The following is a 15,781-nucleotide window of genomic DNA, read 5'->3' as shown; positions in this document are numbered from 1 at the left end:
ACGAATTAATTTTGTTTTTAATTACGAATAATCGAACTGATTTTAATGAAATTAGCGCCAATTATTCAGAAAATATGTTTTATGTATTATGTAACCTTTAATAACTGCGCAAAAAAATTAATTAAAAAAAAAAAAGTGTCGGATGTGTTTGAATAGACTGGGAAATTAATTGAAGAAAATTTATTAAGACTGAATAAAAAAAAAGTGGTTGCCATATTTAAAAACTATTTACTATATAAATATAGATTAAGGCTGTGCTAATTAATGAGTTAGGATTTAAAAACAAAAAAATATTTTAAGTAAGCGAAAAACGAATCGAATGACGCGCATACGAATAAATCATATATATATTATTTATATTATTAATTTTAATAAATTTTGTTAAAATATCTAGGGTCAAGCTTAGTGTTTGACTCGAAAGAGACTATTGTCAAGATCGTTCGTATCAACTTTTTGCTCTTCGAAAAGTGTGTGTTGCTAGTTCACTTTTTATGAAATAACTACCAAATAAAGTGCCTGACCCTAGATTTAATAAACACAGCAGCTATTTTTTAGATGGTGTATTTCGTTTTGTGTTTTTTATGAATTGGAAAATCATCTATTTAGGAACCATATTTTTAGATATTGATGTTTAAAATTTATGAAAAAAAAAGAAGCTCAAACTGTGATGAATTTTTAAGTGTAAGTTATAAAAAAAATCGTTTATTTATTGTAAAAAAGACATCAGTTCTTCTAAATTTGTTTTTTTAGTACGAGAAAAAAATTATGAATTTTTTCCTTCTGTACTATTTGGAATATTTGTAAAGCACATTCTCCAGGAAATTCTTCATTTCTGGTAAACGTTCTCCTAGCAAATTCACTAACTCTGAATAAAAATAGAAGATGCATCATTTTCTTGCTTCTGCCTGAGACGGATCTGAAAACTATATCGGTTTTGACTAGAATGAGGGGAAATTTGCGAGTTTTATGGAAAATTTGTTATCATTTCTGAATGAATTCTATGATAGAATCTAGAATCGGAAAACTATAAGGCTTGTTTGTGGAAAAATGATTGGAAAAAGTCCTTTTGTAAGGAAACATGGCAGTATATATGGCATGAAAGTATATTATGAGGGTTACCAAAATTATTAGAATAAAATCTGCGAATTACCAAGTAAGATTAAGGACCTGAAAAATGAACAACTAATGTTTTGAAGTCCCGCAAATTACCGTTCATTTCAGTTCGCTCCAAGGTAGAATCGAGAAAATGAAGCACTCTATTCAGTCTCTGCAGCCGACTTTGTAGAGCAACCTGTTTTAAAGCAAAACTACTGATTCCGCTAGGGTTCCATTATTTTTCTTTATTTAGGTGGCGTGAACCATTTCTAAATCGCCACAAATCAAAAGATATATTTTATAATAATTTTATTAATCCTTATGAGAGTAGCAAAATAAAACACCTTCATCAGGGTGAGAAAAGGTACCTGGGGGATTTCGTCACTTACATAAGGGTTAAAATTCTGTAATGAAATTTATTTTTTAGTAATTAATGAAAAAAATACACACAAAAGCAATAAAATATTTTTAAATTGTGCCATTTTTCTTAGAAAACTCATTTCATACGACTATATTAATGTGTGTTTACTCGATATTTCTCCCAAATACTATCTCTGTAAATCTAACTCCTCTAGAGTAAGAAAAAGATGAGTGATTCATGTATATTGGGTGTAAAATTTACAGAGAGACCGTAATGGAGTATCATCTTTATCATTTTTATGGTCGCTGTGAAACAATTACAGAAATTTGTTATATAAAATTATTATAATTAAATCTTTTCAATTTTCGATTAACAAAAAAATTTATAAAAAAATATCCAACAAATATTAAAAATTCACACGCGTGCCATTTTGAAATTTTAGGAATGTAAGTTTAAAAAAAATTAAATTAAAACAAACAAAAAAAAATTAAATATGAAAGATTTTTTTCGGTTTGAAATATATCCGTGTTACGATGTACGAACGACATGAAAAATTAGATAATAATTAAAAAAAAAAACACGCCAGCTTTACTAATTAAAATTAATAAATTAATTAATCACAATAAATTAAAATACAAACAAAAAAAACAATGTCATATCGAATAAAATGTAGTTATTTATTATTAAAAAAGAAAATTCGTTTATATTTATAAAAAAAATATCATTTTTTTAATTTATAATTTATAATGTTGATTAAGAAAGATTATCAAAATTGGGTTTTGTTCCTAAAAATAACGTGGTGAGTTTATTTGTTTAAATCCGGAAACATAGATTCCAAGACTGAGATCACGTACTGAGATCGTGGTACGATTATGGCTGCGATTATTGTTTAGTGTGTCTAAACCAGTCATTCCCCTGGGGTCGATTCAAATGCGAAAGGGATCGATGGTAGTGTAGGGAATCCATAAGAATAGAAAGGGGTCTACGATAGCGAAAATAAGAATATGGGGTTGATGAGAATAAATCATTCTCCAAACATTCGCAGATTAAGGGTATAAACAAGAAAAGGGAAGACGGTAGATTCACGACTTCAGCAGCATAATCCGGTACACAGTATACTGGTGGCAGGAGGATTTATATAAATCATGAAAAATTGGCAAATGATCTACGAGACAAAAAATTTTGGGGCCTACAAACCATAAAAATTTTCTTCTCATCATTAAACATCACGTATACAATTCATAGTTCCTTTGTTTTTTTGTGAAAATTAAGTTTAGTTTTTCGATTCGCGTTACGTATCGTTTCTAGTTTTAATCCCGCAACTAAAAAAGTTACCAAACAATATTTTTTTACAAATTTTTATTTATTTATGATTTTGATAGTCTTCTTAATAACACAAAACAATAATTTAATACCGCTATACAAAAAAAATCAAAAGAAATTGTAAATGTTATCAAATGCACACGCAAGCGTAAATAAAATTAAAAAAAAAAAAAAACGTAGGTACAATCCATTAAATGCATCTCAAAAACAGTATTTTTGAACGTAATAAAAATTATACATCTTTTTAAAGAAACAAAAAAAATGTTTATATTTTTCTTACAACGCTTATAAAAACAAAAATAATACGTCTCTTATATCAAAAATTTATTTTATCAATACAAAAATAATCCTTTATTTTTATACGGGCTTTTTCAGAATCTCCTATCTCATTTCTATTTGTGTTAAACAGCCCTGAAAAATTTTTACCAAAGAATACAATTTTATCAAGAACGGAAACGACCAAAAGCATTTAACTTTTTTAATTGTTTCGTAAACTTAAAGCCCATACATCCAATGTTCTTACGAGTGAGATTCGGACGAATTTCGAAACGGTAAATTGAAACAGTGGAATCTTGGATCATTTCCACGAGTGGGGTCAAAATCTCCAGCTTGTTCATTCTGCTTCTTTTTAACAGATTTTCCGAGCCATTATTCTTTAATATAGGAGGTTTCACATTTTGAACTACAAGGAAAACTGATATTATACGTTTATTTCCACTCTTGATGAAGTTAATTCTTTAATGTTTGGTTTATAAATTTATTTCATATTTATCAAAAATTCAGGATATTGATTCGGGTAATTCAAATAAGAAATTTGAGGGATTTATAAAAGGGAAAAGGAGGCTAATAAACTTGACAATCAGAGCTTAAAAATCTGTTTGTGATTTGAAGTAATTACTCGATCAAACTTTTTAAGCCTTGTTTATTTTTGTAAAAAACAAAATGATTGCCAGTGAAATTGAAAGAGTAGGAAATCAGTTTATAAAAAAACATGCAAATATAAACTAGGCTTTATAATATCTCGCAGATGAAAATAAAAGACATGTCTCGATTTTATATCTAATTTATCTCAAATTTTAATTTTTAACAATCGAATCTGTCTCACTTTAATGGGAGAAAAAGTTAATCGTACATACGCTAAAAGAAAACTATTTGTGTATTGCTTATTCAATTTTAAATAGTTATATTCAATTTTTAATTGTGTAATGAATGGCGCGATTCAGCATCCGCTACGGGCTTCATAAAGAATTTCGGGCCATTTCATAGAAAATATCCGACCAATCGTTAAATGAACCCGATTTTTGTACTTTTTGGGTCAATTTTACCCTATATACTTAGTTTTATCAACTTTCGAAACAAAAATATGTTAGCGATTTTTTTTTTTTTTTTCATAGGGGTATATACTCTTTAAGAAAATTGAAAAAAATCGAGAAAAAATTGTGGTCTTCAATTTCAATAAAACTCTGTTCATAAGAATCTAAAAAATACAAAAATCGGGTACATTTGACGATTGGTTGCATAGTTTCTGAGATATTGTTCAAATTATCATTTGTAGAGTGGTTTCTCGAATCGATTTCAGGCAAATTCAAATCTCAAATTCATTATATAATTAAAATTGAATGTTTGAATTTGATAAAACAAAAATATAATAATATTTTTTCATAGAAATACAAATTCTTGGTGGCAAAATTTAAAATCAAGATTTGTTTGTAGACTACCTCAAAATATTTATAAAATTATAAAAATAGTGTATACCGAGTGTTTATAAAAAAAATAAAATGAAAAACTATCAGAACAAATACAAAGAAACACATTTGCCATATACAAACAAAATATTAGTGTTGGGATTGAGTAACTCTCATTTACGAATTAAAATCATTTCATCAAAATATGACCTTTTTACAAAACTATATTAATTAGTCTTATTAAAGGAAATAAAGCCAACAAAATTACCCTTCTAGGCAAGACTGTCTTTAAATTATTGGGAGCCCATTCCCTGGGGACCTTTTTTGTTACAATTTGGGGGCTCCATAGAACTCGGGAACTTGGGTACTTTCCAACAGTGCTTATCGAGAAATAGGAGCCGACAGTCATTATTAAAAACATTTATAAGTATACTCGATAGAAAACATCTCACTTTGAGTTTAGAAAGAGTTGGATCTTCAGCACATTTTATTTTATTGTATTGCCCTCCAAGCTTTACTTTTTGTATGAGATTTATTATTAAGAGTTGAAATGAGAAATGACCCATTCTTGAATTAGAGTTATTGAGTCCAAACACTACTTAAAAAAACACACATAATTTATAAAACTAGTTAGAATATTGTGAAAAAGTAAAAAAAAAAATAAACAAAAAAATAATATATTGTAACATCCAAATCACCGTCGTCACGTGTGTTTGAGATTTGTAGATATAAAAAATACTAGAAATATCTAACTTACCCCCTGTATCAGTATCAGTCAGTCTATCGTGTGTGTTTTAGAATGATCATGAGATAAAAATAAAATAAAAAAATCAGAGGAATACAAAAAAATATTCTAACATTAATAAACAATATTATTATAAATAAATAATAAATAATAGCTGCTTTAAATTTGTATTGAATAAAAAATAAAAAAAATTGTATTTTAATACTTCATATCATTAAAAATGAACAAAAAAATATTGTATATAAATTATAAAAACTTAGTTAACAGAAACAAAAAAAAATGAACAAAAATATGAGTGAACATTTTTAGATCAAAATTTTCTTTGAATCATATTATTTTATCAATTTTATTCCTTTCTATGTCCCAATGGAAACATATCTTGAAAAGCATTCATATGTGGATCAAAGTTGGGTAAAAATAATCTAAAATTACCCCTTTGGTGCGCGTACTATCTTTAGATATACGAAATTTATTCCGTATGTGTCCATAATTATGATAAAATTTGACCCAGATTCAAGTCTCCTAATCAACATCAGCATGCTGTGACGTGAGAAAATAGTTTTCTAGAAAATTTACGGATACGTATACGAAAATGATACCTGAAGAATGAGAAAGAATAAACAGCTGTTCGCTATGAAAAAGTACAGAAAATAAAGTGGTTAATCGTCACTCAGAACTGTATTTGGAAGACCTGCGAAGAAATGGAAACATGATATAGAAAATGATCTAAGAAAAGAGACTGTAGAAGAAAGAGGTAAGCTAATTTTCAATTCTCTCTGAGTTACTTGAAATATTTCCTCAATAGATTAGAAAATTTGGTCTGAAAAGTTATAAATAAAAAATAACAACAAAAATTTATAGCCAGTAAAAAAAATGGAATTTTATTTAAAATCTTTACGTTTACAAACCATTTTTAATATAAAAAAATAATAATTTTAAAAAATTGGCATCTTTACGTTTAAACTTCTTCCATCATAATTGGCACTTCCATAGTACTTGTACCAACAACAACTTCTGGTGTTGGAAAATAACTATTCGCCGCAAAATGTTTCTTCAGGTATTCACCACCTTTTTCATCGTATTCAGCTCGTGTTACTAATACCGACGGTAATTCAGATGACGAAGCCCAACTTCTAGCACCATACCATGCATCTAAATTTGGTTTGTTGGCTATATGTACATTAAATTTTGTTTCAAATGGTCGCATTTCACGTAATTCTCGTTGTAATCGTTCTCGAATACCTGAAATCAATTTATAAATTAGAGGTGAGCACAATTTACAGTTTTGTCAACAAAAACTATAATCAACTTAAAAATCTCTTGGAAGAATAAAAAAATTTCCATTTTGACTTACCGGGAAAACAGGCGCAACCTCCAGTTAAAAATACGTTATTAGCTAAAAGTAATTGTGTTGCTGGATCAAATAATTTGAAGACGTAATCAACGGTTTCTGCAATACCAGCTTCAGTTAAACCGATCATTGACGGTTGAAATAATAGCTCAGGTACACGTAATAATTCAACGCCCAAATGTAATTGATGGGCTTCAGCTGATTGATTTTCACCATTTGCATTATTCGGCTCATGTTGTCGAATTATTTCTTCTAATTCTAATAATCGTTCTGTTTCTGCTTCACTGTCTGAATCACCTGCATCTCGACTTATAGTTTTATACACATCCCAATCTTCATCTCTCATACCTGCAAATAGAAACACATTTTTACTTAGAATATTTAGAAAGTCCCCGTAATCAAAGTGGACTTGCCGTAACTATTCCTTGATTCGGTAAATTACAAAGCATCTTGTTTATTAGGGGTCTTTGAGCCGATCCCTCTCGTACCAACGTGACTGTGTTATTCACACCTAGGCGGTTCTGTTCCTCGAAAAAATAAAATTTACTCAAAATATTACTTACCAAAATCATCATTTCCTTTTTCATTTCGTGCAAGTTGTGATATAATTCGCATACGTTCTTGTGCAGCAACTGTTCGTCGTTTCGCCATATCTTGTCGTCGTTGTTTTCTAGCCGATTTCTTTTCTAAAATATCTTGTCTCTTTTTCTTAATCCCATTTAACCACGCTGTTATGTCTTCACTTTCCATTGGCTGTTGTTGTAGTCCAGATTTACTCGTACTAGGACCCAAATTACCTACATTCGAGGTTCGAGTTTTCTCATCCAAATTATCATCTACTGTATTTGCCGCAACAATTTTCTGTTTGGTCCTTTCTATCCGTTGGGATACTAAATTAATTGTTTTTAATAAATCTTCGGTATTTTGTAGCTCGTGTGAATCTAAAGCTTGACGATATTCATCCTCGTTACCATCTTCATACATATCTTGGACATTTAATAATTGTTCTAATAATTCTTCGTCTTCAGCTAAACGTTCCTCACGTTTACGGGCATTTATTTCCATTAAACGTCGTGCTAATTCCTTTTTACGTTCTTTCTGTTGCTCTTGCGTTAAACCTGGCGTGATTACGGGTGCAGTAAAAGGTAATTGAATTTTCTTGACATTCGCATCGTAATAATCCATGTCCATCCATAATTTTAAATCAGCCAAATAATCGCAGGCTATGAAACAGTAATTGTGTAAAATTTCTTCGATACGACTTAGAGTAATCGCTGCACCATGTACAGGGTATTTTAATTGAAGTAATCGATGTAAAAATGATGCAATATGAAAACCACCGACATTAATTCGACGAACTTTATCGGCGATTATGTTACCATCGACAACTGGGACTATATGCGTTGTATGATATCCACAATTAATTATTAGACAAGTATCATCGATTTTATTTTGATAACAACTAAAATTTGCGTCAATTCCATACGTAACACCCGGTATATTGTAGCATTCGAATAATAATTCAGACATCACTGAAATTAAAAAAAGTAAACTGTAAAAATTGTTACCTCAGAACTTTCGACTGGGTGAACTGATTTTGATAGTTGATAATTGAGTTATTCGTCCTCTTGTCGTGCATACTTAATGCAAATTTAAGAATTTTATGATTTTCTCATGGATACTGTTATCAGAACTCGACCAAAATGAAATGGGACCACACGGGAAGCACTAGCTTTCAAATAGATAAAGAATTATCAAAATCGGTTAACGCAGTCGACAGTTCTGAGGTAACAAACATAAAATAAAAAAAAATACAGTCGAATTGATAACCTCCTCCTTTTTGGTTTCGAAGTCGGTTAAAAATATTGTATATAGAGATCCGATTTCTTGGATTTTGAAATAAAATTGTACTATAAATGGCCATAATCAAGTAATTGACCAAATACTAACGTTAAATTGCGGCATTGGAAAAACTGAAAACGCCCCAAACAAACTTAAAGTTAAATTTTTATACTTACACTGTCTGCAATAGTTCGGATTTAAAAATGCTTCAGTCATTACAATCGGATGTTGAACACAATTTTCCGTATTTATACCCAATTTACAAAATACATAATCCAAAATTTGTTCTTGTGCCTCAAAATGTGTAACAATATTACGATCGAATTGTGTTTTCAATTGAAATCGTACCGCCTCAATATTTGTAATATCGTTACCAACTTGTGTAACCGGTGTTTGTGGTACTTCCGGAACGTCTTTTTTACTCCGATCTTTTCTCGGTTTTGCAACAACATTTTTAAATATTAAACTAGGTTCTTGATATGAGGCCCAACCAACCCGGCATTGGTATGATCCTAAAAATTTTGTTTATTATAACCTCTAATTAAAGAAAAACTCCCTTCTGAAAATTAAAACTAACCATTATCGATAACAATCGCTGCACCTGAATCACGTAGTTGTGGAGAATATTCCTGAACAATATCAGGAGTACCTTTTGTATCTTTTAAAATTATTAAATTTTCAGTTTCCTCCATAACCATAGTTTCAAATTTAGTACGCTAAGTTACGTATAAGGGGTAACATTCATGGGCGTCTCTTAGGGGAAGATTTAATGCCTTTCTTTAACTCTGGTGGTCGAATTCAATAAAATTTAATCGATTTTCATTACTAATACGTTTGGAAAGTTTTCTAACATTTTTAGAATAATAGAAATTAAATTTATTTTCAACAATTAGTTATAAGGAGGGTTTTAGTTACGCCTATGGCAATGTCATCATTGTTATCACAATACATAATTTCCTTGAGAGTTCGATGTTCGCTACCGAAACTCCTCAAATCATTCAGCACCTGGTCCATCCATCTGAGCCTTGGTCTTCCTCTCTTCCTGGTAGCATAGATCTTGGCGTTAAGTATCTTCTTCGGCATCGTGGCATCTTCCATTCTCTGTACGTGCCCAAACCAACGGAGTCTTTGGGATTTGATGAACTTAACAATATCTTCACCGTGAGTGAGTGAGTGAGTGTCCAGTTTTCACTCCCATAGGTTATTACTGGTCGAACCAATGTCTTGTATATTATTTAATTCAAAATAATAATCAATAATAAATAACTAAATGATCTAATATTTTGAATCTGTTTGCCGGGATTCGTATGCAATGGTAGTCAAACTTATTTATAGTAGGGACTTCAGAGCTTCGTTTGTTTTTCAACGGGTTACATTTAGTAACTTAATGCAAGTTTTATGAAGTTTTATAAATTTAATAAAAGATAAAGAATATTATTTTAGAAATATTTTTATAGTCATTGCTTAAATTAAATTGTAAAATAATACAAAATATGTAATTATAATTAATTTATCATTTCCTGTATAATTTTATAATTTTAGTTCACAAAATAGGCAATAGATGGATGATTAGTGATAGTCATATGTTTATATATCTAGTCCCAATACTTATAACTTGGTGGCGTTATAAGTAGTAGTTTTCAAGTAGTATTTGTGTGACTGTGTGTTAAATGTGAAATTGTATTTCAACTTTTGGTGCGAGTAAAAAGCTTCATCATGAGTGGAATATTAAAATTATCGACAATTTTACATAATAATTCAGCACTTAAATTGGTAAAGATTTTTATCATTTATTTATTATAATAATTATAAAAAAATGTCTTCTAAATATTGTCACTGAGTTACATAATAATATTATAGGTGTATATTTGCACCTAAATACATAACGTATATATAGAGAACATATCACTTTCACCACCGGTGAAAATTAATCAAATTTTCCTATTTTAATCAATATTTTTCTCCCTAATAAATGACTAACAATATGATTTTTTTACTAACATAATTCATTTATTTTTAAAATAATTTTTTTTGTTATTATAATCGAAAAAAGAGAAGGGTGGTAAATTGTTTCGTAATGTCAATCACATACGTAAACGAAATTCTTTTACGTCGAAGATAATTCTATATTTTTCTATAGCTATTGACGTTTATCAAAATTTACGCCTAATAAAATGTTTATTATTTAATTTATGATAATTACCCACAAAAAAATGATAAAGAAATTTATATGAAAATTGTATGATTTTTGACAAAAACTTTCAATTTCATGGAAAATTCCTATTTACTTTTAGTCATATTCGTGCAATAAATTTATTTCTTCTTAATTCTATAGAATTATTTTTAAAATAATATCCTTGGCAGTGGTAATTTATGATATTTACGTAATCAGATAATTATGTCGATTTATTTTTTAATGAATTGATTTTTTTTTATGAATTTTATATTAATTGCATTCCATACGAATTTTTTGAAATAAATTTAAAATAATTTTGAGCGAATCAAAATTATTTTATAACTTTTTTAGAAAGTAAATAATCACTGTTTTTAATTAATTTGAAAAAATTGGTAAAAAAAATAATAATTTTTAATATTTATGATAAAAAACGTTGGAATTTCCATTATGACCTTTGAATCGTTTATTACTAATTGTAAACAAAATCAAAGATAATCATAATTGTAAATAAGTCTAGTATGTTTTTATTCTTGAGAAAATTTTTTGCATTTGCATTGCATGATTTTTATTTTAATCGGTGTCCCCTTTTCCCTACCTTCTTTGTCTTTTTGTAAACATATATAAAGGTGCGTTGACCCAAAGACCTTAAATGTAACAACCATTTTAATTTAATAAACACAATCAAGTACGAGTAGGTTACAGTTCAAGGGAAACAAAAAAATTTTCATGCTAGAATTTTTAACTTGAAAAAGCGTTAAATTAAAGAAATTTTAAGGCTGTCATTTTAATGAGTTAAGTTTTCGTAAGATATTGATAAAAGAAACAGTGCTATTTTGTTTAAACGCTAAGTTATTTTCTTTGATTTCTGTTCAAAATTGGCGAGGAAATAAACGAAAAAGATAAAAATAATCAGTCTTTTCGAGAGAACTACTAAATATCTATATCGCAGATAACTTTGAGATTCTACAGAATCTTTAATGGAGATTGTGTTACAAGGACTTAAAATATTTAAAGAAATCGATCAGCTTATTAAAATTTATTAAAAAGAGCCTTAATTCAGTTTTTACTTATAGAGATCTTTAAGTTAGTTCCGGATGTTCAGATGGAAGCACTGTAGCTTGTATTGTATTAACATAGCTGTGAAAATTAAATTAATATAAACTAATTAATTATTTAATAAAAACAATTAATAATAATTGAATTAAAATTGACCCTGTCAATCAAATTAATTCTTTTAATTTATTCATAAGAAATAAGTGAATTATAAGATTTGAAATGATTTTGTTATGGATCTGGGTCCAGACGTAAAATTTGACAATAATTACAGAACGGTTGCAAATAGTGGGCGTACCAAGGGGAGGGGACTGGTTAGGACCGCTGCCCTTTTCTGAAGACGTACTGAGTAGGTGTTTATGACATAATTAGTTGAATTTATGAAATTTTTAGGATAAACATTTTTGATTTGCCCTTTTCTTTTTTTTGACCTTCTTCTTTCGGAACAAAAGGTGTGTGGAAAATTGAGAGGCTATTACCAAGATTTACCTAACATATTTTTCTTCTACGAAAAATTCCATAGTCAGAGACTTTTCTTTTAGACACCGCCCAAAAATACCAAAGTAATAAAAACAAATTTTTTTATTTCTCTAGAAATCCTTAACGACTGGTTTGGTTGGAGCACGTAATTTACATTTTACAATCGATAAACGTAATGCAAAAGTGAACGCAGATGCTGTATCCAGCACGTATCCAGTAATCGATCATACGTATGATGCTGTTGTTGTGGGCGCTGGGGGTGCTGGCTTACGAGCCGCATTCGGTTTGGTCGCTGAAGGTTTTAAGACTGCTGTAATTACAAAACTATTTCCGACACGATCACATACAGTAGCTGCTCAAGGTGGTATTAATGCCGCGTTGGGTAACATGGAAGGTGATAATTGGCAATGGCATATGTATGATACCGTTAAAGGTTCAGATTGGTTGGGAGACCAAGATGCTATCCATTATATGACACGTGAAGCACCAAAGGCTGTCATTGAATTAGAAAATTATGGTATGCCATTTTCACGAACAACTGATGGTAAGTAAACTAAGTTTCAAATTTTTCAAAACTATAAAACTAAAATTCATATTTTCTTTACAGGAAAAATTTACCAACGAGCCTTTGGTGGTCAATCCTTGAAATTCGGCAAAGGTGGACAAGCTCATCGTTGTTGCTGTGTTGCTGATCGTACAGGACATTCACTTCTTCACACCTTATACGGTCAATCATTACGATACGATTGCAATTATTTCATTGAATATTTTGCACTTGATTTACTAATGGAAGGTAATGAATGTGTTGGCGTGATCGCACTTTGCATTGAAGATGGAACAATCCATCGATTCCATGCCAAGAACACAGTATTGGCAACAGGAGGTTATGGCCGAGCCTACTTCTCATGTACATCAGCTCACACATGTACTGGTGATGGTACAGCCATGGTTACCCGTGCTGGTCTACCAAATCAAGATTTAGAATTCATTCAATTCCACCCAACTGGTATCTACGGTGCTGGATGTTTAATCACAGAAGGTTGCCGTGGAGAAGGTGGTTATTTAGTTAATTCAGAAGGTGAACGTTTTATGGAACGATATGCTCCAGTTGCTAAAGATTTGGCATCACGTGACGTCGTCTCACGTTCAATGACTATTGAAATCCGTGAAGGACGTGGTTGTGGACCAGAAAAAGATCACGTTTACTTACAATTGCATCACTTACCTGCAGAACAATTAGCCAATCGTTTACCGGGTATCTCTGAAACTGCTATGATTTTTGCTGGAGTTGATGTCACCCGTGAACCAATTCCTGTCTTACCGACTGTACATTATAATATGGGTGGTGTTCCAACAAATTATAAGGGACAAGTACTTACAATTGATTCGCAGGGTAATGATCATGTTATAAATGGATTGTATGCTTGTGGTGAAGCAGCTAGTTCCAGTGTACATGGAGCAAATCGTTTAGGAGCTAATTCTTTGTTGGATTTAGTTGTCTTTGGTCGGGCTTGTGCTAAAACAATTGCCGAAGAAAATAAACCAGGCGAACGGATTAGTGATTTAAGTCAGGTTAGTATTTTAAAATAACAATTGATCAAAATATTTTTTCAAACTTTTTAAATATTTAATATTACGAATTTATAGAATGCTGGAGAAGCTTCAGTGGCTAATTTAGATAAAATTCGTCATGCAAATGGAAGCATCTCAACAGCTGCTCTACGATTGAACATGCAAAAGAATATGCAAGCGCATGCTGCTGTGTTCAGGACTGCGGAAACATTACAAGAGGGTAAATATCTAACCATTAGTGAAATTTAATAAAACCCCCCGACCATGCTTCGTGTACGGAACCCTAAACTCGCACTTGTGACATAACTAAGAACATTCTTCATTAAATTACCTTTTTACTTATAGCATTCTACAAACTGAACCGATTTTGATCATCGCCTCTTTTTTAGTTGTGTCGGGTGCGAAATTCTAAACTCGCGCTTGAAATATAGCTAAGAACACTTTCCATCAAATTACCTTTCAAACAAAACAAAAAATTCAAAATTGGTTCACCCGTTTAGAAGCTACGATGCTCTGATAGACAGACATACGCACATAGCGGTCAAACAGAAAATGTTATTGTAGGGTTTTTCTAGGAATATGCGTACATGTTATTCAGTGTCATCGGTTGGCCCCATTTTCACAAAAAATTTTGCTTATTCAAATCAATCAAACTTGATTTCTTGTAATATGACGTCTTGATTGCACAAGATCTTCTACCATATTTTAATATTCTTCCATTCCCACCAAGTTTTTTCTTCTGTTATTTTTATCCAGAATTAATACCTTCAATTTATTATAGGTTGCCGCAAAATGGATGATATTTATGGCCAATTAAGTGATCTTAAAGTATCCGATCGTGGTTTAAAATGGAATTCCGATTTAGTTGAATCATTAGAATTACAAAATCTAATGTTAAATGCAATGCAAACAATTGTTAGCGCTGAAAATCGTAAAGAATCACGTGGTGCACATGCCCGTGAAGATTATAAAGTACGTATCGATGAATACGATTATAGTAAACCATTGGAAGGTCAACAAAAGGTACCATTAGAACAACATTGGCGTAAACATACATTATCATACATGAATCCGGACACAGGTAAAGTCGAAATTAAATATCGACCAGTTATTGATGAAACATTGGATGCTGCTGAATGTGCGTCAGTACCACCAGCAATACGATCTTATTAAAAAATGTAATTCAAATTTTTTTATTTTAAAATTATGTCACAAATTTTCTCTCAAACTTTTATTTTTTTGGTAAAAATTGATTCTTTCTTTTTTTGAAACCATTTAATTTTCTTGAGTTTCTAATTAGGATCTCAATAATAGTTCAAATTCAATTATGTTCGATGATATTCGATTTGATTACTCTCCAAAGTTCTAGCTCAATACGCACATAAAATTTTTGAAAAAAAGGAGATACAAATATTAAGATCAGGAGTTTGAAACGTAACGATTTCTTTGGATATTTAATATTATTGGGATCCTTGCCGTTTATTGAAAATGATTTTTTAAAATTTCAAAAATAAAACGCCTACTGTCTTTTTTTTAAATGTATTACAATTTTATTTATTGAAAATTCTTTAACCTCAAAACTAACGGGTATAGATTTTCTTAAATGGGAATTGTTAAGGCCGGGCACAAGTTGACGCAAATTTTGCGCTAGGAAATTGAAACTTGTGGCGAAATTACTATGATTTCGAAGACCAAGTAACATTATTTCACGGGGTAAATTCATTTTTAAAATGAATGACTTTACTAAAATGAAGAGAAAAACTCGCACAGCGTAAGAGAATTTCTCTGCTTAACACTTCTGAAGGGTTAAGAACAAATTTTCTGATACAACTATAAAAATACAGGGTAGCCCATGAAATATGGATTTTTCATAAAGTTTTTGGTCATCTTTAAACTTGCGCCTGGCCTTCAACAAACTATTTTTCTTCTGTGAAAATTTATACTCGTCAATTTACTAACTTGTATTTATAACGTCACGCTAGTTTTGATATCCTTCCTACCTCACTTTGAAAATGTTTTTTAAGTTATTTGTCGCAATGTTTTGTTTCCCCCAATCTTTCTTTTTATAACGCTAATGATTGAATTTTAATCAATGAAT

The 15,781-nt window shown here is 30.3% G+C and overlaps 2 protein-coding genes across 2 annotated transcripts; one reads left to right on the top strand and one right to left on the bottom strand.

Moving 5' to 3' along the window:
* Positions 1–6,134: 6,134 nt before the first annotated feature.
* Positions 6,135–9,150, bottom strand: LOC123301766 (actin-related protein 5). The gene is made up of 5 exons (XM_044884660.1): positions 8,980–9,150; positions 8,579–8,914; positions 7,124–8,092; positions 6,564–6,908; positions 6,135–6,451 (listed from the first exon to the last, which is right to left on the bottom strand). Exons 1-5 carry the CDS (start codon positions 9,098–9,100, stop codon positions 6,168–6,170), a joined length of 2,055 nt encoding a protein of 684 aa, XP_044740595.1. The 5' UTR covers positions 9,101–9,150; the 3' UTR covers positions 6,135–6,167.
* Positions 9,151–10,027: 877 nt separating this feature from the next.
* On the top strand, positions 10,028–15,759 carry LOC123301767 (succinate dehydrogenase [ubiquinone] flavoprotein subunit, mitochondrial). The gene is made up of 5 exons (XM_044884661.1): positions 10,028–10,175; positions 12,226–12,655; positions 12,719–13,683; positions 13,759–13,903; positions 14,465–15,759. The coding sequence occupies exons 1-5, from the start codon at positions 10,119–10,121 to the stop codon at positions 14,854–14,856; spliced, it is 1,989 nt and encodes a 662-aa protein (XP_044740596.1). The 5' UTR covers positions 10,028–10,118; the 3' UTR covers positions 14,857–15,759.
* The last annotated feature ends 22 nt before the right edge of the window (positions 15,760–15,781 follow it).

This window comes from Chrysoperla carnea, chromosome 5 (assembly GCF_905475395.1).
Source record: "Chrysoperla carnea chromosome 5, inChrCarn1.1, whole genome shotgun sequence".
Taxonomy (NCBI): Eukaryota; Metazoa; Arthropoda; class Insecta; order Neuroptera; family Chrysopidae; genus Chrysoperla; species Chrysoperla carnea.
This window is presented reverse-complemented; position numbering and strand designations above follow the sequence as displayed.

What these genes read in the sequence shown, in the direction of transcription:
- LOC123301766 (XM_044884660.1), bottom strand. Translation starts at nt 9,100, where the DNA reads ATGGTTATGGAGGAAACTGAAAATTTAATAATTTTAAAAGATACAAAA. An exon ending in TCCGAACTATTGCAGACAGT is followed by an intron (nt 8,093 to 8,578) that starts GTAAGTATAAAA and finishes TTTTAATTTCAG; the next exon opens with TGATGTCTGAATTATTATTC. An exon ending in AAAAGGAAATGATGATTTTG is followed by an intron (nt 6,909 to 7,123) that starts GTAAGTAATATT and finishes TTCTATTTGCAG; the next exon opens with GTATGAGAGATGAAGATTGG.
- LOC123301767 (XM_044884661.1), top strand. Translation starts at nt 10,119, where the DNA reads ATGAGTGGAATATTAAAATTATCGACAATTTTACATAATAATTCAGCA. An exon ending in ATAATTCAGCACTTAAATTG is followed by an intron (nt 10,176 to 12,225) that starts GTAAAGATTTTT and finishes TTATTTCTCTAG; the next exon opens with AAATCCTTAACGACTGGTTT. An exon ending in ATTTTCACGAACAACTGATG is followed by an intron (nt 12,656 to 12,718) that starts GTAAGTAAACTA and finishes TTTTCTTTACAG; the next exon opens with GAAAAATTTACCAACGAGCC.